Genomic DNA, 25,892 nt, shown 5'->3' on the forward strand with positions numbered 1-25,892 from the left:
TTGTATTTGAAGGTCTTGCCACAAACTGGACAGGTGCAAGGTTTCCCACTGGGACAGAGTTGGACATGGGCCTTCAGTTTACAGGTGGAGTTGTAGTGTTTATTGCCGAAGCTGCAGTCACTGAGTCTCTTCTTGGTGAGAGTCACATGTCTCTGCAGGTCAGATTTTAGAGCAAACGTTTCACCACAGTCACGGCAGTGGTAAGTTTTTCTAGACGTGGTGCTGGGTTTGGAACAGTGTTTCTCCAATAGTGGGCTGGGAACCAATGGTGGACTGGGATCCAATGGTGGGCTGGGAACCAATGGTGAGCTGGGACCCAATGGTGAGCTGGGACCCAATGGTGAGCTGGGATCCAATGGTGGACTGGGATCCAATGGTGGACTGGGATCCAATGGTGGACTGGGATCCAATGGTGGACTGCTGTCAAGTCCTACTGGGTCGCTATTTACAGCTGAACTGTGGCTGGAGGCATTGTTCTGATTATCTGGAGGGTCACAGGGAATGTTGAGACCCTTAATGTGGGTCACAGTGACAAAAGGTGTGAGATTCACTGGTTTAGAGTCTCTCTCTCTGTTCTCCACAGTCTGGGTTTGGGGAAGAGTCAAGGACTGAAGTGGGTCCTCCTGATCACATTCACTTTTCACACAGGAAGTAGTGAATATGGAGTCTTTGGTAACAAAGAGCCCTTGAAGCTTCTCTTCCTCCTGACTGGTCCCGACTTCCTCCTGTTCCTCTTTAATCAGTGTGGGCTCTGGGTCCTCCTGCCCCAGACTGGGACTCCACTCCTGCTCACAGTGCTGCTGCTCATGGGGAACCTCCTCTTCAGAGACAGAGAGCTGCAGGGAGTCTGGAGGGAAGGAGAGGAGGAGCAGAGGTTATTTATAACAGAATTTGGAATCACTCATGAATTATAGATCTCTATGACATTCAATTTCAATGTTCTTCCTTTGCATGCATCTCTATGATCTATACAGCCTGAGTGCAGATAGCTAGCTAGGTATTTGCTTTCCTTCACACAAGCCATATGGTGGGTTAACATGCCAAGAGACTGTTGGAAAAGCATTCCAGATGAAGCTGCTTGAGAGAATGCCAAAAGCTCTCATCAAGGCAAAGGGTGGCTACTTTGAAGAATCTCAAATATACTTTTTGTTTATTACATGATTCTATATGTGTTATTTCATAGTTTTGATGTTGTCACTATTATTATACAATGTAGAAAATAGTAAAAATAAAGAAAAGGCCTTGAATGAGTTGGTGTGTTCAAACTTTTGACTGGTCCTGTATGGATAAAATTGTATTTATTTTTTTGAAGGTTTTGTTGTTGTTGGTGTTTCTCTGTAATACCACACGATACTTCTAGACACCTAGCAATTTTCTGAAGTTGGTATGAGCTAGTCTCCCAACCTCATAACTGGCTACCCAGAAGCCATTTCAGGCTATCAATCAAGTTAGAGTAGCTAGCTTGTCTTAACTATCTTAGCTGGCATGCCTGCTGACAAGGTTAGTAGACTTTAGAAAAGCAAGCGAATACAAAATGTACTAAATAAGACTCAGATTAATTTCAATCTTTTACACAGATTTTTAGCAGAGAAGTATATTTAGTTTCTTAAAATGAAAAAAAAAAGAAGACCAGTCAGGAGGATACAAGACAGCTCAAGAGATATGCAGAAAACAGTTTTTTTTTTTTTTTTACATAGAATTAAGCATAATAATTATGGCTCTAGATTGCAGGTAAAAATGGGTTTTAGGTGTTTGAAAAGTGCAAAATTCTCCAACTTCTGGACGGGGTGCCTAGTCCGTCTCCGGACCACGCCCAACAGGCATCCTCACATCCTCAGATTTTTGTGACGCTGCTGACCTTGACCTGTAAGAACTAAGGGAAAGTGTCGGGGGTCCTCTGAATGGGAAACTAAGCTGCCTGACTAGAACTAACCAGAAGGAATGGATAGAATCAGCTGACTGGAACTAACCAGAAGGAATGGATAGAATCAGCTGACTGGAACTAACCAGAAGGAATGGATAGAATAGGCTGACTGGAACTAACCAGAAGGATAGAATCAGCTGACTAGAACTAACCAGAAGGAATGGATATGATCAGCTGACTAGAACTAACCAGAAGGAATGGATAGAATCAGCTGACTGGAACTAACCAGAAGGAATGGATAGAATCAGCTGACTGGAACTAACCAGAAGGAATGGATAGAATCAGCTGACTGGAACTAACCAGAAGGATAGAATCAGCTGACTAGAACTAACCAGAAGGAATGGATATAATCAGCTGACTAGAACTAACCAGAAGGAATGGATAGAATCAGCTGACTGGAACTAACCAGAAGGAATGGATAGAATAGGCTGACTGGAACTAACCAGAAGGAATGGATAGAATCAGCTGACTGGAACTAACCAGATGGATAGAATCAGCTGACTAAAACTAACCAGAAGGAATGGATAGAATAGGCTGACTGGAACTAACCAGAAGGAATGGATAGAATCAGCTGACTGGAACTAACCAGAAGGAATGGATAGAATCAGCTGACTGGAACTAACCAGAAGGAATGGATAGAATCAACTGACTGGAACTAACCAGAAGGAATGGATAGAATCAGCTGACTAAAACTAACCAGAAGGAATGGATAGAATCAGCTGACTGGAACTAACCAGAAGGAATGGACAGAATCAGCTGACTGGAACTAACCAGAAGGAATGGATAGAATCAGATGACTAAAACTAACCAGAAGGAATGGATAGAATCAGCTGACTGGAACTAACCAGAAGGAATGGATAGAATCAGCTGACTGGAACTAACCAGAAGGAATGGATAGAATCAGCTGACTGGAACTAACCAGAAGGATAGAATCAGCTGACTGGAACTAACCAGAAGGAATGGATAGAATCAGCTGACTGGAACTAACCAGAAGGAATGGATAGAATCAGCTGACTGGAATTAACCAGAAGGAATGGACAGAATCAGCTGACTGGAACTAACCAGAAGGAATGGATAGAATCAGCTGACTGGAACTAACCAGAAGGATAGAATCAGCTGACTGGAACTAACCAGAAGGAATGGATAGAATCAGCTGACTGGAACTAACCAGAAGGAATGGATAGAATCAGCTGACTGGAACTAACCAGAAGGAATGGATAGAATAGGCTGACTGGAACTAACCAGAAGGAATGGATAGAATCAGCTGACTGGAACTAACCAGAAGGAATGGATAGAATCAGCTGACTGGAACTAACCAGAAGGAATGGATAGAATCAGCTGACTGGAACTAACCAGAAGGAATGGATAGAATAGGCTGACTGGAACTAACCAGAAGGATAGAATCAGCTGACTAGAACTAACCAGAAGGAATGGATAGAATCAGCTGACTGGAACTAACCAGAAGGAATGGATAGAATAGGCTGACTGGAACTAACCAGAAGGAATGGAAATAATCAGCTGACTGGAACTAACCAGAATGAATGGATAGAATCAGCTGACTGGAACTAACCAGAATGAATGGATAGAATAGGCTGACTGGAACTAACCAGAAGGAATGGAAATAATCAGCTGACTGGAACTAACCAGAATGAATGGATAGAATCAGCTGACTGGAACTAACCAGAAGGAATGGATAGAATCAGCTGACTGGAACTAACCAGAAGGATAGAATCAGCTGACTGGAACTAACCAGAAGGAATGGATAGAAACAGCTGACTGGAACTAACCAGAATGAATGGATAGAATCAGCTGACTAGAACTAACCAGAAGGAATGGATAGAATCAGCTGACTGGAACTAACCAGAAGGAATGGATAGAATCAGCTGACTGGAACTAACCAGAAGGAATGGATAGAATCAGCTGACTGGAACTAACCAGAAGGATAGAATCAGCTGACTGGAACTAACCAGAAGGATAGAATCAGCTGACTGGAACTAACCAGAAGGATAGAATCAGCTGACTGGAACTAACCAGAAGGATAGAATCAGCTGACTGGAACTAACCAGAATGAATGGATAGAATCAGCTGACTAGAACTAACCAGAATGAATGGATAGAATCAGCTGACTAGAACTAACCAGAAGGATGGAATCAGCTGACTGGAACTAACCAGAAGGAATGGATAGAATCAGCTGACTGGAACTAACCAGAATGAATGGATAGAATCAGCTGACTAGAACTAACCAGAAGGAATGGATAGAATCAGCTGACTGGAACTAACCAGAAGGAATGGATAGAATCAGCTGACTGGAACTAACCAGAAGGATAGAATCAGCTGACTGGAACTAACCAGAAGGAATGGATAGAATCAGCTGACTGGAACTAACCAGAAGGATAGAATCAGCTGACTGGAACTAACCAGAAGGAATGGATAGAATCAGCTGACTGGAACTAACCAGAAGGAATGGATAGAATCAGCTGACTGGAACTAACCAGAAGGAATGGATAGAATCAGCTGACTGGAACTAACCAGAAGGATAGAATCAGCTGACTGGAACTAACCAGAAGGATAAAATCAGCTGACTAGAACTGTACATTTTTGACAACAACGGTTTTGGAAACCTTCAAAACTTTCCTTTCATATCACCGCAAAATAATTGTATACATATAAGAGGTGTTTTGCGTTTCCCTGAACTACAGGGCATTAGGAAAGTATTCAGACCCCTTCCCTTTATCCACATTGTTACGTTACAGCCTTATTCTAATTATTATTTTTCCCTCATCAAGCTACACACAATACCCCATAATGACAAAGAGAAAATAGATTTTTAGATATTTTTAGCAAATGTATTAAAAATAAATAAATACTTAATTTACAAAATAATTCGGACCCTTTGCTATGAGACTCAAAATTGAGCTCAGGTGCATCCTGTTTCCATATCTCATAATTGAGATGTTTCTACAACTTGATTGGAGTCCTCCTGTGGTAAAGTCAATTGCTTGGACATGATTTGGAATGACACACACCTGTCTCTAAAAGGCACATGACATGACGGCCCACTTGGAGTTTTCCAAAAGGCACCTAAAGGACTCTCAGACCATGAGAAACAAGATTACCTGGTCTGATGAAACCACGATTGAACTCTTTGGCCTGAATGCCAAAGGTCACGCCTGGAGGTAACCTGGCACCATCCCTACAGTGAAGCGTGGTGGTGGCAGCATCATGCTGTGGGGATGTTTTTCAGCGGCAGGGACAAGGAGACTTGATCGAGGGAAAGATGAACAAAGCAAAGTACAGAGATCCTTGATGAAAACCTGCTGCAGAGCGTTCAGGACCTCAGACTGGGGCGAAGGTTCACCTTCCAACAGGACAACGACCCTAAGCACACAGTCAAGACAGGAGTGGCTTCGGGAATGGCTCTGAATGTCCTTGAGTGGCCCAGCTAGAGCCCGGACTTGAACCAGATCGAACATCTCTGGAGATACCTGAAAATAGCTGTGCAGCGACACTCCACATCCAACCTGACAGAGTTTGAGAGGATCTGCAGCTAAGAATGGGGGAAACTCCCAAAATACAGGTGTGCCAAGCTTGTAGCATCATACCCAAGAAGACTCAAGGCTGTAATCGCTGCCAAAGGTGCTTCCACAAAGTACTGAGTAAAGGGTCTGAATACGTATGTAAATGTGATATCATTTTTACATTTTTTATAAATGAACCAAAACTCATAAAAAAATGTTTTTTTTTGCTTTGTCATTATGGGTTATTGTGATGTCATTATGGGGTATTGTGTGTAGATTGATGAGTAAAAACAACAATTTAATCAGTTTTAGGTCTAATGTAACTAAAGATGTAAAAAGCTCTGAATACTTTCTGAATTGTAAGACACTTCTTGTGGAAACAGGGAAGGGAACACAACAATTTGGCTCGAAGTTAAACAAAATTCTCTGTGGAAATCTGTGGTAAAACAGCAAGTATACATTCTGTATTTGTAAAGTCATTTTGGGTGATAATTAAGGTTAGTGTTCAAGGTTTCCAAAATTGGTATAGCAATCAAGGATCAATTGTTTCTAAACTGAACAAAAATATAAACGCAACATGTAAAGTGTTGGTCCCATGTTTCATGAGCTGAAATAAAAGATCCCAGAAATTGTCCATACGCACAAAAAGCTTATTTCTCTCAAAATGTTTTCACAAATTTGTTTACATCCCTGTTAGTGAGTATTTTTACTTTGCCAAGATAATCCATCTACCTGACAGGTGTGGCATATCAAGAAGCTGATTAAACAGCATGATCATTACACAGGTGCACCTTGTGCTGGGGACAATAAAAGGCCACTCTAAAATGTGCAGTTTTGTCACAACACAGTGCCACAGATGTCTCAGGTTTTGAGGGAGCGTGCAAATGGCATGCTGACTGCAGGAATGTCCACCAGAGATGTTGCCAGAGAATTAAATGCTAATTTCTCTCATTTCCAACATAATTTTAGAGAATTTGGCAGTACGTCCAACTGGCCTCACAACCATAGACCACGTGTGTGGCGTCATTGCGCGAGCGATTTGCTGATGTCAACATTGTGAAGTGTGCCCAATGCTGGGGTTATGGTATGGGCAGGCAGGGAGGCATAAGCAACGGACAACGAACACAATTGCATTTTATCGATGGCAATTTGAATGCACAGAAATACCATGACGAGATCCTGAGGCTCATTGTCGTTGCCATTCATCCACCGCCATCACCTCATGTTTCAGCATGATAATACACGACCCCATGTCTCAAGGATCAACTCTATGTGAAGGAGACGTGTAGCACTGCATGAGGTACATGGTGGTCACACCAGATACTGACTGGTTTTCTGATCCACGCCTCTACCTTTTATTAAAGGATATCTGTGACCAACAGATGCATATGTATATTCCCAGTCATGTCAAATCCATAGATTAGGGCCTGATGAATTTATTTCAATTGACTGATTTCCCGGAAATACATTTTAACTCGGTAAAACCTTTGAAACTGTTACATGTTGCATTGATATTTTTGTTCAGTACAGACAGAGCGCATCACACGTGACCACATCATCATCCTCAGCTAATCAAAAGGAACGTTTTAGTAGATCTACAGTGCCTTGCGAAAGTATTCGGCCCCCTTGAACTTTGCAACCTTTTGCCACATTTCAGGCTTCAAACATAAAGATATAAAACTGTATTTTTTTTGTGAAGATTCAACAACAAGTGGGACACAATCATGAAGTGGAACGACATTTATTGGATATTTCAAACTTTTTTAACAAATCAAAAACTGAAAAATTGGGCGTGCAAAATTACTCAGCCCCTTTACTTTCAGTGCAACTAACTCTCTCCAGAAGTTCAGTGAGGATCTCTGAATGATCCAATGTTGACCTAAATGACTAATGATGATAAATACAATCCACCTGTGTGTAATCACGTCTCCGTATAAATGCACCTGCACTGTGATAGTCTCAGAGGTCCGTTAAAAAGTGCAGAGAGCATCATGAAGAACAAGGAACACACCAGGCAGGTCCGAGATACTGTTGTGAAGAAGTTTAAAGCCGGATTTGGATACAAAAAGATTTCCCAAGCTTTAAACATCCCAAGGAGCACTGTGCAAGCGATAATATTGAAATGGAAAGAGTATCAGACCACTGCAAATCTACCAAGACCTGGCCGTCCCTCTAAACTTTCAGCTCATACAAGGAGAAGACTGATCAGAGATGCAGCCAAGAGGCCCATGATCACTCTGGATGAACTGCAGAGATCTACAGCTGAGGTGGGAGACTCTGTCCATAGGACAACAATCAGTCGTATATTGCACAAATCTGGCCTTTATGGAAGAGTGGCAAGAAGAAAGCCATTTCTTAAAGATATCCATAAAACGTTTGCTACAAGCCACCTGGGAGACACACCAAACATGTGGAAGAAGGTGCTCTGGTCAGATGAAACCAAAATTGAACTTTTTGGCAACAATGCAAAACATTATGTTTGGTTTAAAAGCAACACAGCTGAACACACCATCCCCACTGTCAAACATGGTGGTGGCAGCATCATGGTTTGGGCCTGCTTTTCTTCAGCAGGGACAGGGAAGATGGTTAAAATTGATGGGAAGATGGATGGAGCCAAATACAGGACCATTCTGGAAGAAAACCTGATGGAGTCTGCAAAAGACCTGAGACTGGGACGGAGATTTGTCTTCCAACAAGACAATGATCCAAAACATAAAGCAAAATCTACAATGGAATGGTTCAAAAATAAACATATCCAGGTGTTAGAATGGCCAAGTCAAAGTCCAGACCTGAATCCAATCGAGAATCTGTGGAAAGAACTGAAAACTGCTGTTCACAAATGCTCTCCATCCAACCTCACTGAGCTCGAGCTGTTTTGCAATTTCAGTCTCTCGATGTGCAAAACTGATAGAGACATACCCCAAGTGACTTACAGCTGTAATCGCAGCAAAAGGTGGCGCTACAAAGTATTAACTTAAGGGGGCTGAATAATTTTGCACGCCCAATTTTTCAGTTTTTGATTTGTTAAAGTTTGAAATATCCAATAAATGTTGTTCCACTTTGTGATTGTGTCCCAATTGTTGTTGATTCTTCACAAAAAAATACAGTTTTATATCTTTATGTTTGAAGCCTGAAATGTGGCAAAAGGTCGCAAAGTTCAAGGGGGCCGAATACTTTCCAAGGCACTGTATGTACTAACCTATTCTACATAGTTGTATCTCTGGTGTCCTCCCCAGCAGTCTCCGTAGCAGATCATTCTCCTCCTGGTACTCCACTACCGTTTTCTCAACTGCACCAAAAATATCCACAGCAGCAGATGCCGTTAAACATTGATTTAACAACACACTCAACAACTGTAGTTTAGACGTTTTCAGTGGACTGAGAGTTGGGTGTTCAGCTAGTACGGCTTCCTGACATGGGTTCTCCAGATCACATTCACTTTTCACACAGGAAGGAGTGAATATGGAGTCTTTGGTATCAAAGAGCACTTGAAGCTGCTCTTCCTCCTGACTGGTCCTGACTTCCTCCTGTTCCTCTTTAATCTGTTTGGTCTCTGGGTCCTTCTGGCCCAGACTGGGGCTCCACTCCAGCTCACAGTGCTGCTGCTCAGGGGGAAACTCCTCTTCAGAGACAGAGAGCTGCAGGGAGTCTGGAGGGAAGGAGAGGAGGAGCAGAGGTTACCTATAAAGACATGCCTGAGTAGATCTATAGCTAGCTATCAGTAGATATACATACAAACCTATTCTAACATAATTTGCAAATAAATTCATAAAAAATCCTACAATGTGATTTTCTGGATTTTTTCCCCTCATTTTGTCTATCATAGTTGAAGTGTACCTATGATGACATTTACAGGCCTCTCATCTTTTTAAGTGGGAGAACTTGCACAATTGGTGCATTCTGGATTCGAGACGCCGGGTGGGGGGCCTACAGTACCTCGTGGACTGGGAGGGGTACGGTCCGGAGGAGAGAAGCTGGGTTCCTTTGGGGGACATTTTGGACCCTTCTCTCCTGAGAACCGCCTCCACCCGGATCGCCCGGCACCTCGTCCTCCGGGTCGTCCTCGAGGCCGGTGGCGGCGCACTGCGGGGGCGGGGGGGGGGTACTGTCAAGTTGGCTCTCCTGCCTGTTCGGGCGGTGCTCGGCGGTCGTCGTCACCGTCCTACTAGCCACTACCGATCCCTTTTTCGTTTGTCTGTTGGTTTTGTCTTATTAGTTTCACCTGTGTGTATTTTAGTTTAATTAACGTCCTTGTATTTAGTAGGTTGTCCCGCCCTTGTTTTGTGCGGGATTGTTTTTGTATTCCTGTTATTTGGTGGAGTTTTTATTCTCCAGACTATTTTGGATTATTCACCCTGTGTGTTGGGTTGACCGTTGTTTTGTGCGCCGGAGAATAAACTGTCTAATAATTGAAACCTGCTCTCTGCGCCTGATTCCACCCACCTTAGTAATTCGTGACAGCTATATTGTATTTACTTTGCCACCATGGCCTTTTTTTTTTGCCTTTACCTCCCTTATCTCACCTCATTTGCTCACATCCTATATAGACTTGTTTATACTGTATTATTGACTGTATGTTTGTTTTACTCCATGTGTAACTCTGTGTTGTTGTTTGTGTCGAACTGCTTTGCTTTATCTTGTCCAGGTCACAGTTGTAAATGAGAACTTGTTCTCAACTTGCCTACCTGGTTAAATAAAGGTGAAATAAAAATAAATAAATAAATATAGCTATACTGGTACCCCGTGTATACAGTAATACTGGTACCCTGTGTATATATAGCTATACTGGTACCCTGTGTATAGAGCTACACTGGTACCCTGTGTATACAGCCATACTGGTACCCCGTGTATACAGCTATACTGGTACCCTGTGTATATATAGTCATACTGGTACCTCGTGTCCAGCTATGCTGGTACCAGTGTATACAACAGTATCGTTACTCATTGTCAGGGTTCTCCCCAGGATTTTTTAACAAGGTGGTGCTTGCTACTGAGTACGAGGGCAGCGCCCCACTCTGGGCTCTTTGGGGAGAACCCTGTGTTATCTTTATTATTTTTCTCTCTGCATTGTTGGAGGGCCATAAGTAAGTTTATTAGTTAGTTTATGCCTGTTTACGAAGCATGTGACAAATACAATTAGATTTGAAGGCTTTAGATAAGTAATCAAATATGCAGACAACTATATAATCATAGGCCTACGTAATAATTGTTAATGGCTTTCATGGTTTATTTAATCTAATAAATTACACATTCACAGATAAAAGCTTGATTGCTTTAGGCCTGTAGACCAATATATACAGTAGTTAGGCAGGTAGAACATCTCATGAAAACATTTGGTTGAAACTGTGATCTCTATTTACCTAAGAAGTTTGCTAATTGAATAGAACTATATCTAACTATCAGTAGATCTACATACTAACCTATTCTACATAGTTGTATCTCCGGTGTGATCCCCAGCAGTCTCCGTAGCCGATCATTCTCCTCCTGGTACTCCACTACCGTTTTCTCAACTGCCCCGAAAATCTCCACAGCAGCCGTAGTTAAACGCTCATTTAAAAACACACGAGAAAACTGTAGTTTAGACATTTTTCAGACGACTGGGAGTTGGGTAGTCTATTTAGTTCAGTCAGTAGCTAACTAGGTCGTTCTCTACTCCACAACAATAACGTTCAAAATCAAAACAATGTCACTTCAGAGATGATGAGGCGAAGCGAGAGGTTAGAGGTTACACTCGCTAAAATCTGTCCAAAATAATCCCGAAACGTTTCAATGGATTTATTTCGGACCTAATCATGTCGCCTGCATTCCTACTTTTGGGACAAGGATTTTTATTGTCAAGATTGAGTGACATGAGCATCTCATCATTACATACAAATCTTTGTTCACCTCCAATCCTACTTCCGTGTTCTAGTCGAGGAATTTTCGAAAACTCTTCTGGAACCCGGAAACATACAACAGCGTCGCCAGATGGATGGGGGTTTATTATTGTGCAAGGCAGCCAGCCTACTGACCAGAGGGGTATTCTACAAAGCATGTCCCTGAGTTAGCTAGCAAACTAGCCTACACAATATATATACGCTTGAAATGGGCTTGGTCAATTTGACTAAACCAAAAACCCATATCAAACTTTAGCTGTCTCAATCCACCTGATTATCAGTCATTATTTTTGGTTGTTTATCAAAGTTATTGAACCCACGTTGTATTACAAACTGGGTGGTTCGAGCCCTGAATGATGATTGGCTAACAGCCGTGGTATATCAGACCGTATACCACCGGTATGACAAAACATTTATTTTTACTCCCGTAATTATATTGGTAACCAGTTTCTGATAGCAATAAGATACGTCAGGGGTTTGTGGTATATGGCCAATATAACACGCGATGAGTCGTGCCTAAGAACATCCCTTAGTCGTGGTATATTGGCCATATATATATTGGCCTTATTGCTTAATGATACCCCTCAGTCACTGGGGGAGGGTGGGAGGAGCTTTAGGAGGACGGGCTGGAATGGAATCAACTACTGCCCTCAGTAGTAAAGTAGTAAAGGGAAACGATAACTGCACGTAGACAAACAGTGTTTATCATCAATATAGGATGATGTTGGATAATCAATTCATCATCAGGAGTCGACTGTATATCATTTCTCCATATACAAGACTAAATCAATATCATCAATGAGCAGCATTAGGTCAGAATTGATGAGAAATACATTTTCTGGAAAATATCACTACCATTTTTAATGAATCAATTACATCCATCAAACATTATCTCAATACCCTGAGAGACATTCTGAATCAATAACATCAGTCAAAACATTATCTCAATACCCTGAGAGACATTCTGAATCAATAACATCCGTCAAACATTATCTCAATACCCTGAGAGACATTCTGAATCAATAACATCCGTCAAACATTATCTCAATACCCTGAGAGACATTCTGAATCAAACGACCAGATATTCCCGTTTCTAACAGCATGAAAAAAATCAACCGACATTGAACAGCAGATCTGTGAGATTCTCATAAAACAGTGAACTAACTGTTCTACCGTTATTATACTGTTCTATTGTTATTCTACTGTTCTATTGTTATTCTACTGTTATTCTACTGTTCTATTGTTATTCTACTGTTCTATTGTTATTCTATTGTTATTCTACTGTTCTACTGTTATTCTACTGTTCTATTGTTATTCTACTGTTCTATTGTTATTCTACTGTTATTCTACTGTTCTATTGTTATTCTACTGTTCTATTGTTATTCTATTGTTATTCTACTGTTCTATTGTTATTCTACTGTTCTACTGTTATTCTACTGTTCTATTGTTATTCTACTGTTCTATTGTTATTCTACTGTTATTCTACTGTTCTATTGTTATTCTACTGTTCTACCTTTATTATACTGTTCTATTGTTATTCTACTGTTCTATTGTTATTCTACTGTTCTACCGTTATTATACTGTTCTATTGTTATTCTATTGTTATTCTACTGTTATTCTACTGTTCTATTGTTATTCTACTGTTCTATTGTTATTCTACTGTTCTACCTTTATTATACTGTTCTATTGTTATTCTACTGTTCTATTGTTATTCTACTGTTCTACCGTTATTATACTGTTCTAGTGTTATTCTATTGTTATTCTACTGTTATATTGTTATTCTACTGTTATTCTATTGTTATTCTACTGTTATTATATTGTTATTCTACTGTTATTCTACTGTTATTCTATTGTTATTCTACTGTTATTCTACTGTTATTATATTGTTATTCTACTGTTATTCTACTGTTATTCTATTGTTATTCTACTGTTATTCTATTGTTATTCTACTGTTATTATATTGTTATTCTACTGTTATTCTACTGTTATTCTATTGTTATTATATTGTTATTCTACTGTTATTCTATTGTTATTCTACTGTTATTCTATTGTTATTCTACTGTTATTCTATTGTTATTCTATTGTTATTCTACTGTTATTCTATTGTTAGTCTACTGTTATTATGTTGTTACTGTATTGAGCCTATATTTTGGTACTTCATTTTTTATTTTATATTATTGTTGTCAAGAGGTGAACCAAGAGGTACGCATGTCATTGTATTGTGTACTGTACACCAGGGCTGTTCAATGGGCAGGATTCAGTTATGCTGAGCCACGGGGCACATGCCGTTACGTCATCAGGTCCAAAGTGGGGTGGGTGGAGATCCCTTCTCAAATGGAACAGTAATCTGTGCTGCTCAGTCATGTTGTGAACAAGGCAGAATGGTGCATTGTTCAGAAACAGAAACATCTCTTTTCCATCAAATAAATGTTACAATAATCAACTTTATTTCATGGGCAGATAAGAAAATAAATGACTTTTGCAATATGAAAACACAGACTCCTACTCATTATTCCTTGTATTGCTTCTACATCACTTTGCTTTGAGCCAACTTCGACCGTGGGCTTTGATCGGGGCACCTGGGTCACACAGGGGAGGCAGCCCGGTTACAAAACCAATACAGTCAACTTTCACTCGGTGTAAAACACCTACGCGGGCGCCCGGGCCAGATTAATAGAACCGCCTGTGTCCGTCCTGGAGGGCCAAAACACTTCTGGTTCCCATCCGCTCCTTCTAATCAGGGACTCATTCCTGGAGGGCCAAAACACTTCTGGTTTCTAATCAAAGACTAATTCAAACAGGCGACACCCATCTTCTGACAAAATATGTATTTGTCCTGATTTCTTTCTTTGAGGACGTAATTTACATTCTTTAGCAGATGAGCCTTACAACTGAATATTTTACCCCAGACTGAGCAACCATGTTGTTTATCTCCTATGTGAGTCAGTCTATGCTTCCCCTAGCGACTGAAGCTTTTCCCACAGTCACCACAGCTAAATATTATATATCTTTTCGGAGGAGTTGGCATAAAAGTGGAAGTCGAATATCCTTTGGACTTTGTGTGGAATGACTTACTGTCAAATTTGATTTACATACAATGTTTTGCAAAAGTCAATCGATCGCACATATATATTTCTGTAAGCCAAAGCATGAATGATCCAGAGTTAAGGTAGCTTTAAAATAAGCAGACAAGACAAACTTTATTGTCCATTAAGTTTAAACTGAATGCAAACGTGTCGTTGGCACTCTGAGTTATAATAAAAGTATGAAAACAGACATAAAACATACACAAACACATTAAACATTGACATGTCAAAATTAAACAAAAAATTAAACATCAATGAGAGGTACCAGAATTGTAATTGAGAACACTCAATCTGCTATTTGTATACCACGATCAGTGTGAGTCTGCTTGCATTAAAACGTCATACTATCTTAAGTAGGGAAAAAAACGGCCTTGCCTTTTTGTAGATGAGGTCAGTGTTTTGTGGTTGAAAAGTTTGTGGTCGAAAATTGTCCCCAAGTATTTAAAATGTGTGACTTGCTCCACGTCCTTCCATACTTTGTCCAATGCCAATATGTTGCCATTCATTTTTGTCCATTTCAGGGGGGTATTCCCTTACATAGTGACAGGCTCAAGAGAAGGGCTTCCATTTTCCCCAAATTGATTTCCTCCAAGGCACAGTTTTTTATTCTTGGTGACGTTGAGGTCAAGAACGCTACTGTCAAACCACGTCAAGAGGCAGTCAATGAACTGGGAGTAGCTGGAGATGGACTTGACCTCCAGGCAAGCAACCAGAGCCATGTCGTCTGCATATTTGATGAGGGCCATATCGCTGTTGCTTCCTAAGAGATTTGTCCATATCCTGCCTTTTTATTCACTAACCTGACAGATAATCTCTTTGTCCTAATGTTCTTTCCTCTTTCAGTTTCTGTCCTGTTTTCGTCCTTTGTGGATTTTATCCACATGCCTCAGCAGATGAGATTTATGAGTGAATCCTTTACCACAGACGGAGCAGCCATGTGGTTTCTCTCCTGTGTGAATCAGTATATGCCTCCTTAGGTCCGCCTTCTGAATGAAGCTTTTCCCACAGTCACCACACCTGTATGGTTTCTCTCCTGTGTGAGTCCGTATATGTTCAGTTAGGTGTCCCTTCTCATCGAAGTTTTCCCCACAGTCACCACAGCGAAAGGAATTATCTCTGCTGTGAGTCCGTATATGCGTGGTTAAGTTCCCCCTTTGATTGAAGCTTTTCCCACAGTCTCCACAGCTAAATGGTTTCTCTCCTGTGTGAGTCCGTAAATGCATGTTTAGGTTCCCCCTCTTATTGAAGCTTTTCCCACAGTCTCCACAGGTAAAGAGTTTCTCTCCTGTGTGAGACAATATATGTATCTTAAGGGACCCTTTATGCCTGTAGCTTTTCCCACAGTCACCACAGATAAATGGTTTCTCTCCTGTGTGAGTTCGTATATGCATGGTTAAGACCTCCTTGCGATTAAAGCTTTTCCCACAGTCTCCACAGCTAAACGGTTTCTCTCCTGTGTGAGTCAGTTTATGCATGGTTAGGTGCCGCTTGAGCCCAAAGCTTTTCCCGCAGTCACCACAGGTAAAAGGTTTCTCTCCCGTGTGTGTCAGTTTATGAATGCTTAGGTTCCCCTTCTGACTAAAACTTTTCCCACAGTCACCACAGCTAAAAGGTTTCTCACCTGTGTGAGTCAGTTTATGAACAGTAAGGTGTCCCCTCTGACTGAAGCTTTTCCCACAGTCACCACAGCTAAATGGTTTCTCTCCTGTGTGAATCAGTACATGTTCAGTTAGGTTCCCCTTCTGACTGAATCTTTTCCCACAGTCACCACAGCTAAATGGTTTCTCTCCTTTGTGAATCCTCATGTGCCTGGATAGATCTCCTTTGTATTTGAAGGTCTTTCCACAAACAGGGCAGGTGCAGGGTTTACCACCATGACAGAGCCTGACATGGGCCTTCAGTTTACAGGTGGAGTTGTAGTGTTTATTGCCGAAGCTGCAGTCACTGAGTCTCTTCTTGGTGAGAGTCACATGTCTCTGCAGGTCAGATTTCAGAGCAAATGTTTCACCACAGTCACGGCAGTGGTGAGTTTTTCTAGATGTGGTGCTGGGTTTGGAACAGTGTTCCCCCATTGGTGGGTTGGGATCCAATGGTGGACTGGGATCCAATGGTGGACTGGGATCCAATGGTGGACTGGGATCCAATGGTGGACTGGGATCCAATGGTGGACTGGGATCCAATGGTGTGCTACTGTCAAGTCCTACTGGGTCGCTATTTACAGCTGAACTGTGGCTGAAGGCATTGTTTTGATTACCTGGAGGGTCACAGGTAATGTTGAGACCCTTAATGTGGGTCACAGTGACAAAAGGTGTGAGATCCACTGGTTTAGAGTCTCTCTCTCTGTTCTCCACAGTCTGGGTTTGGGGAAGAGTCAAGGACTGAAGTGGGTCCTCCTGATCACATTCACTTTTCACACAGGAAGGAGTGAATGTGGAGTCTTTGGTAACAAAGAGCCCTTGAAGCTTCTCTTCCTCCTGACTGGTCCTGACTTCCTCCTGTTCCTCTTTAATCTGTGTGGGCTCTGGGTCCTCCTGCCCCAGACTGGGACTCCACTCCTGCTCACAGTGCTGCTGCTCAGGGGGAATCTCCTCTTCAGAAACAGAGAGCTGTAGGCAGTCTAGAGGGAAGGAGAGGAGGAGCAGAGGTTATTTATAATATAATTTGGAATCACTCATGAATTATAGATCTCTATGACATTCAATTTCAATGTTCTTCCTTAGCATGGATCTCTATGATCTATATAGCCTGAGTGCAGACAGCTAGCTAGGTATTTGCTTCCTTAGCATGGATCTCTATGATCTATACAGCCTGAGTGCAGATAGCTAGCTAGGTATTTGCTTTCCTTAGCATGGATCTCTATGATCTATATAGCCTGAGTGCAGACAGCTAGCTAGGTATTTGCTTTCCTTCACACAAGCCATATCAAGCCATATCTCCTTGTATGGTTCCTTACTTAACCCCCACTTCTCCTTGTATGGTTCCTTTCTAAACCCTCACTTCTCCTTGTATGGTTCCTTTCTAAACCCCCACTTCTACTTATATGGTAACTTTCAAAACCCCCACTTCTCCTTATATGGCTCCTTTCTAAACCCCCACTTCTCCTTATATGGCTCATTTCAAAACCCCCCACTTTTCCTTATATGGCTCCTTATAGTCAAGTTTAGTGTTCAAAGTATCCAAATCTGTATAGCAATCAAGGATAAATTGTTCCTACACTGAACAAAAATATAAACGCAACATGTAAAGTGTTGGTCCCATGTTTCATGAGCTGAAACAAAAGATCCCAGAAATGTTCCCTACGCACAAAAAGCTTATTTCTCTCAAAATGTTTTCACAAATTTGTTTACATCCCTGTTAGTGAGCATTCCTCCTCTGCCAACATAATCAATCCATCCGACAGGTGTGCTATATCAAGATGCTGATTAAACAGCATAATCATTACACAGGTGCACCTTGTGTTGGGGACAATAAAAGACAATAAAATGTGCAGTTTTGTCGCACGAACCCAATGCCACAGATGTCTCAAGTTGAGGGAGCATGCAAATGGCAAGCTGACTGCAGGAATGTCTACCAGAGCTGTTGCCAGAGAATTAAATGTTTATTTCTCTGCCATAAGCCGCCTCCAACATCATTTTAGAGAATTTGACAGTACGTCCAACCGGCCTCACAACAGCAGACCACGTGTATGGTGTTGTTGGGAGGGCGGTTTGCTGATGTCAACATTGTGAACAGAGTGCCCGGAAACAGTTTATTAACGAAGTAGAACCGTAGCTAGGTATTAGATCTACATACTAACCTATTCTACATAGTTGTATCTCTGGTGTCCTCCGCAGCAGTCTCCGTAGCAGATCATTCTCCTCCTGGTACTCCACTACCGTTTTCTCAACTGCACCAAAAATATCCACAGCAGCAGATGCCGTTAAACATTGATTTAACAACACACTCAACAACTGTAGTTTAGACGTTTTCAGTGGACTGAGAGTTGGGTGTTCAGCTAGTACGGCTTCTTGACATGGGTTCTCCAGATCACATTCACTTTTCACACAGGAAGGAGTGAATATGGAGTCTTTGGTATCAAAGAGCCCTTGAAGCTGCTCTTCCTCCTGACAGGTCCTGACTTCCTCCTGTTCCTCTTTAATCTGTTTGGTCTCTGGGTCCTTCTGCCCCAGACTGGGGCTCCCCTCCTGCTCACAGTGCTGCTGCTCAGGGGGAACCTCCTCTTCAGAGACAGAGAGCTGCAGGGAGTCTGGAGGGAAGGAGAGGAGGGAGAGGAGGGTCAGAGGTTACCTATACATAAATGCCTGAGTATATATATAGTCATACTGGTATCCTGTATATATATATATATAGTCATACTGGTACCCTGTGCATATATATATAGTCATACTGGTACCCTGTGTATATATATATATATATATATATAGTCATACTGGTACCCTGTGCATATATATATAGTCATACTGGTACCCTGTGCATATATATATAGTCATACTGGTACCCTGTGCATATATATATATAGTCATACTGGTACCCTGTATATATATATATAGTCATACTGGTACCCTGTGCATATATATATAGTCATACTGGTACCCTGTGCATATATATATAGTCATACTGGTACCCTGTGCATATATATATAGTCATACTGGTACCCCATGTATACAGCTATACTGGTACCCTGTGTATATATAGTCATACTGGTACCTCGTGTCCAGCTATGCTGGTACCCCGTGTATACAACAGTATCGTTACTCATTGTCAGGGTTCTCCCCAGGATTTTTTAACAAGGTGGTGCTACTGAGTACGAGGGCAGCGCCCCACTCTGGGCTCTTTGGGGAGAACCCTGTGTTATCTTTATTATTTTTCTCTCTGCAGTGTTGGAGGGCCATAAGTAAGTTTATTGGTTAGTTTATGTTAGTTTATGCCTGTTTACAAAGCATGTGACAAATACAAGGCTTTAGATAAGTAATCAAATATGCAGACAACTATATAATCATAGGATACGTAATAATTGTTAATGGCTTTAATGGTTTATTTAATCTAGTAAATTACACAGATAAACGCTTGCTTGCTTTAGGCCTGTAGACCAATACATACAGTAGTTAGGTAGAACATTTCATTCAAAACATTTGGTTGAAACGGTGATCTCTATTTACCTAAGCAGTTTACTAATTGAGTAGAACTATATCTAACTATCAGTAGATCTACATACTAACCTATTCTACATAGTTGTATCTCTGGAGTGATCCCCAGCATTCTCCGTAGCCGATCATTCTCCTCCTGGTACTCCACTACCGTTTTCTCAACTGCCCCGAAAATCTCCACAGCAGCCGCCGTTAAACGATCATTTAAAAACACACGAGAAAACTGTAGTTTAGACATTTTTCAGACGACTGGGAGTTGGGTAGTCTATTTAGTTCAGTCAGTAGCTAACTAGGTCGTTCTCTACTCCACAACAATAACGTTCAAAATCAAAACAATGTCACTTCAGAGATGATGAGGCGAAGCGAGAGGTTAGAGGTTACACTCGCTAAAATCTGTCCAAAATAATCCCGAAACGTTTCAATGGATTTATTTCGGACCTAATCAAATCGTCTGCATTCCTACTTTTAGGACAACGATTTCTATTGTCAGGATTGAGTGACGTGAACATCTCATCATTACATACAGATCTTTGTTCACCTCCAATCCTACTTCCGTGTTCTAGTCGAGGAATTTTCGAAAACTCCTTGGTTCTTCTGGAACCCGGAAACATACAACAGCGTCGCCAGATGGATGGGAGTTTATTATTGTGCAAGGCAGCCAGCCTACTGACCAGAGGGGTATTCTACAAAGCATGTCCCTGAGTTAGCCAGCAAACTAGCCTAAATATTCTTAACCTACAAAAATATATTAAAGCTTGAAATGGGCATGGTCAGTTTGACCCAACCAAAAACACATATCAAAGTTTAACCTTCTCAATCAACCTGAAAATCTGTCGTTATTTTCAGGTTGTTATTCAATCTATTTTGTAGTATACCCCCAGTCAGTGGAGGCTGGTGGGAGGAGCTATAGGAGGACGGGCTCATTGTAATGGCTGGTATGGAATGAATGGTTTCCACATGTGATTGATATGTTTTACACCATTCCATCCTATAGCTCCTCCCACCAGCCTCCACTAGTAAAGCAGTAAAGGGAAACGATAACTACATGTAGACAAACAGTGGTTATCATCAATATAGGATGATGTGGGATAATCAATTCATCATCAGGAGTCGACTGTATATCATTTCTCCATATACGAGACTAAATCAATATCATCAATGAGCAAGCAGCATTAGGTCAGAATTGATGAGAAATGCTCTTGGAGAGATGCATTTTCTGGAAAGTATCACTGGAAAGTATCACTACCATTTTTTATGAATCAATAACATCAGTCAAAACATTCTCTCAATACCCTGAGAGACATTCCAATATAAACAACCAAATATTCAGATATTATTTACGTGATAATGCCCAAGAAGTCGGTGTTTGCAGAATATATTGGCATGTGTGTTGTTTAGGCCCGAGACGAAGTCAAAGGGCTACAAACCGTGCCAATATATCCTCCAAACACCGGCTGCAATGGCATTATCACTTAAATAACAACAGAATAACATTTAGCAGAAAGGGCATCACTCAAACAACGGCATCACTCAAACAAATTTATAGTAGAATAATTGTGGCTGGGGTGTGTGGGGTCCCGTGGGGTCCTGTGGGGTCCCGTGGGGTCCTGTGGTGTGTGTGGGGTCCCGTGGGGTCCTGTGGAGTGTATGGGGTCCCGTGGGGTCCTGTGGTGTCCCGTGGGGTCCTGTGGGGTGTGTGGGGTCCCGTGGGGTGTGTGGTGTCCTGTGGGGTCTTGTGGGGTCCTGTGGGGTCCCGTGGGGTGTGTGGGGTCCCGTGGGGTGTGTGGGGTCCCGTGGGGTCCTGTGGGGTGTATGGGTCCCGTGGGGTGTGTGGTGTCCTGTGGGGTCCCGTGGGGTGTGTGGGGTCCCGTGGGGTACTGTGGGGTACTGTGGGGTCCCGTGGGGTGTGTGGGGTCCTGTGGGGTGTGTGGGGTCCCGTGGGGTGTGTGGGGTACTGTGGGGTACTGTGGGGTCCCGTGGGGTCCTGTGGGGTCCTGTGGGGTACTGTGGGGTCCCGTGGGGTACTGTGGGGTCCTGTGGGATCCTGTGGGGTCCCGTGGGGTCCTGTGGGGTACTGTGGGGTGTGTGGGGTACTGTGGGGTGTGTGGGGTCCTGTGGGGTCCCGTGGGGTACTGTGGGGTCCCGTGGGGTCCTGTGGGGTGTGTGGGGTCCCGTGGGGTCCCGTGGGGTCCTGTGGGGTGTGTGGGGTCCCGTGGGGTGTGTGGGGTCCCGTGGGGTCCTGTGGAGTGTATGGGGTCCCGTGGGGTCCTGTGGTGTCCCGTGGGGTCCTGTGGGGTGTGTGGGGTCCCGTGGGGTGTGTGGTGTCCTGTGGGGTCCCGTGGGGTGTGTGGGGTCCCGTGGGGTGTGTGGGGTCCCGTGGGGTCCTGTGGGGTGTATGGGTCCCGTGGGGTGTGTGGTGTCCTGTGGGGTCCCGTGGGGTGTGTGGGGTCCCGTGGGGTACTGTGGGGTACTGTGGGGTGTGTGGGGTCCTGTGGGGTCCCGTGGGGCGTGTGGGGTACTGTGGGGTACTGTGGGGTCCCGTGGGGTACTGTGGGGTCCCATGGGGTCCTGTGGGGTCCCGTGGGGTACTGTGGGGTCCCGTGGGGTCCTGTGGGGTCCCGTGGGGTCCTGTGGGGTCCTGTGGGGTGTGTGGGGTACTGTGGGGTCCCGTGGGGTCCTGTGGGGTCCTGTGGGGTCCCGTGGGGTACTGTGGGGTCCTTGATGATGTTATGGCCCTTCCTGCATTTATTTAAGCTGTTTTCTAGTGACATTTATTTGGATACATCCATAACAATGAGCTAATGAGGAGCGATTTCTCCTGACATAGATAATGTGTTCTCTCGTCAGGACACTGTTGTTCAGAGGAGCTAGCCAACATCACAGCTAACACGAACACTTCACACTGAAGCTGGAAAGGCTGCAAAGAAGCTGCACTTTGTTTTTGTTTTACCTTTTTTAAATTTACCTTTCCTTGTATATCTATAAAAATGATGTCAGCGGATTCATGATTTCAACTGGCTGAGAAACGCTGCCTGTCTGTCTGTCCCCTCCTGACACGTTCATTACCATGGGACAACTGGAGATTGTTTCAATATTCAATGTTGCAATTGTCAGAGAGACAAACAGCAAGGTTTATACAAATCTCTGCTGTTGAAAACTAAATGTTAGTCTTAAAGTAATGTGAGGTAATGTCTAGACGCTTTTTATAGTGAAGATCAAGTTTATAAATTGTTTAGTTGGGTTGCTCAGTGGATTGGATGGAACAGAGTAAATAGGCATTTTAATATCAGAGATTAAGGTGGTGGTAACTTGTGGAATAGACACCGGCTGGAATGCGGTTTTAACCTATCAACATTCAGGATTACACCCACCCATTGTATAATATGTTGTTATTCTATTGTCATTCTACTGTTCTATTGTTATTCTACTGTTCTATTGTCATTCTATTGTTATATTGTTATTCTACTGTTCCATTGTCATTCTACTGTTCTATTGTTATTCTATTGTCATTCTACTGTTCTATTGTTATTCTACTGTTCTATTGTTATTCTACTGTTAATTGACTGTTATTATATTGTTATTCTACTGTTAATTGACTGTTATTATATTGTTATTCTATTGTTACTGTATTGAGCATGTATTTCTGTACTTACTTTTTTGTTGTTGTCAAGAGGTGAACCAAGAGGTAAGCATGTCATTGTACTGTGTACTGTACACCAGGGCTGTTCAATGGGCAGGATTCAGTTATTTCTTTAACAACATCTGGGTCACACAGGGGAGGCAGCCCGGTTACAAAACCAATACAGTCAACTTTCACTCGGTGTAAAACACCTACACGGGGGACCGGGCCAGATTAATACAACCGCCTGTGTCTGTCCTGGAGGGCCAAAACACTTCTGGTTTCCATCCGCTCCTTCTAATCAGGGACTCATTCCTGGAGGGCCAAAACACTTCTGGTTTCCATCCGCTCCTTCTAATCAGGGACTCATTCGAAATAGTACAATAATGAAAAACGGCAGTTTACTTCAAAACTAGCCGTTGTTCAATCTCCTTGTGTAACAGTTAAGATAATGGGACAATAATATCACAACCTCTTTATCTCATGATCACGACATAACAAAAGTTCTCAATATCACGACCTCTTTATCTCATGATCACGACATAACAAAAGTTCTCAATATCACGACCTCTTTATCTCATGATCACGACATAACAAAAGTGATGTCAATATGTTTTACTCCATGTGTAACTCTGTGTTGTTGTATGTGTCGAACTGCTTTGCTTTATCTTGGCCAGGTCGCAGTTGTAAATGAGAACTTGTTCTCAACTTGCCTACCTGGTTAAATAAAGGTGAAATAAATAAAAATTTTAAAAAATTAGGAATGTTCTTTTACTTGTTTTGTTTTTTAAATAGTAGGTTCTAAATAGGCCAGACATTTAGGTAATGACATAGTAGACAGGTAGTAGACATCATAGTGACATGTAATTGTAACGGATGTGAAACGGCTAGCTTAGTTAGCGTGGGCGCTAAATAGCGTTTCAATCAGTGACGTCACCTGCTCTGAGACCTTGAAGTAGTAGTTCCCCTTGCTCTGCAAGGGCCGGAGGCTTTTGTGGAGCGATGGGTAACGATGCTTCGAGGGTGTCAGTTGTTGATGTGTGCAGAAGGTCCCTGGTTCGCGCCAGGGTATGGGCGAGGGGACGGTTTAAACTTATACTGTTACATAATGACATCATTAACCAGGCAAGTCAGTTAAGAACAAATTCTTATTTTCAATGACGGCCGGCAGGGGCAGAACGACAGATTTTGTACCTTGTCAGCTCGGGGGTTTGAACTTGCAACCTTCCGGTTACTAGTCCAACGCTCTAACCACTAGTCTACCCTGCCGCCCCCGTGGGACTTATGGAATCATAGTGACATCATAAAGCATTTGTATGAGTGAGTCTGTCTTTATTTGATTGTCATGGTTTCTCCCACAGCTCCCTCTGCCGGGATCTCGCTGGGCCAACACCGACTGGGAATGTAGAATTACGCACGCCCGTGTCGTGTAGTTGCTGTAACATTGATTGCCATCGACTTGGACGCTGAAGAAGGGCTCATAACCCGAAACGTTCATGCGCCACAATTTTTTTTTTCTTTCCATTTTAAGGTTATTTACCGGAGTGCTGTCCTATCTCTGTTCTTCTACTTATATACACGAGGACCCAGCACCCGCTTATCTTTTCACAGGATGCACTAGATCTCAGAATGCATTTATCATTAGATTGAAAGAATGTTATTGAATTGGGTCTGGAAAAACACTTTTGAAAAGATTCCAACAATATCACGAAGGAGCAGCATTAAGACAATTGATGAGAAATACTGCTGAACAGATAGGAGATCCAGTCATTTCTGGAAAGTACACGTTTTCTTTAATCCCTTATTTTACAATGTAAACTGACTGAGAACACGTTCTCATTTACAGCAACGACCTGGGGAATAGTTACAGGGGAGAGGAGATGATTGAGCCAATTGTAAACTGGGGATGATTGGGTGGCCATGATGGATCGAGGCCCAGAGTGGGAATACAGCCAGGACACCGGGGGTTAATACCTCTACTTTTACGATAAGTCCCATGTGATCTTTTAGTGACAACAGACAGTCAGGACACCCGTTTAACGTCCCATCCAAAAGACAGCGCCGTACACAGGGCAATGTCCCCAATCACTGCCCTGGGATATATTTTTTTTAGACCAGAGGAAAGGGTGCATCCTACTGGCCCTCCATCATCACTTCCTGCAGAACCTGGTCTCCCATCCAGGAACCAACCAGAATCAACCCTACTTAGCTTCAGAGGCAAGCCAGTAGTAGGATGGCAACAGTAGGATGCCAACAGTAGGATGCCAGTAGTGGGATGCCAGTAGTGAGATGCCAGTAGTGAGATGCCAACAGTGGGATGCCAGTAGTGGGTTGCCAACAGTAGGATGCCAACAGTGGGATGCCAGCAGTGGGATGCCAGCAGTGGGATGCCAACAGTGGGATGCCAACAGTAGGATGCCAACAGTAGGATGCCAACAGTGGGATGCCAACAGTAGGATGCCAGTAGTGGGATGCCAACAGTAGGATGCCAACAGTGGGATGCCAGTAGTAGGATACCAACAGTGGGATGCCAGTAGTAGGATGCCAACAGTGGGATGCCAGTAGTAGGATGCCAACAGTGGGATGCCAGTAGTAGGATGCCAACAGTGGGATGCCAGTAGTAGGATGCCAACAGTGGGATGCCAGTAGTAGGATGCCAACAGTGGGATGCCAGTAGTAGGATGCCAACAGTGGGATGCCAGTAGTAGGATGCCAGTAGTAG

General features: G+C 42.8%; 1 protein-coding gene across 1 annotated transcript in view; it reads right to left on the reverse strand.

The window, feature by feature from the left end:
• LOC110531367 overlaps positions 1-25,892 on the reverse strand; it is an 83,398-nt gene that overhangs the window by 47,869 nt on the left and 9,637 nt on the right. The window contains exons 2-3 of the mRNA XM_036989240.1: positions 18,201-18,650; positions 8,642-9,091 (exon numbers count right to left, since the gene is read on the reverse strand). Of these exons, the coding sequence (XP_036845135.1) occupies positions 8,642-9,091; positions 18,201-18,650 (900 nt within the window). The remainder of the gene's footprint in view (positions 1-8,641; positions 9,092-18,200; positions 18,651-25,892) is intronic.

Source organism: Oncorhynchus mykiss, chromosome 9 (assembly GCF_013265735.2).
Source record: "Oncorhynchus mykiss isolate Arlee chromosome 9, USDA_OmykA_1.1, whole genome shotgun sequence".
NCBI lineage: Eukaryota > Metazoa > Chordata > Actinopteri > Salmoniformes > Salmonidae > Oncorhynchus > Oncorhynchus mykiss.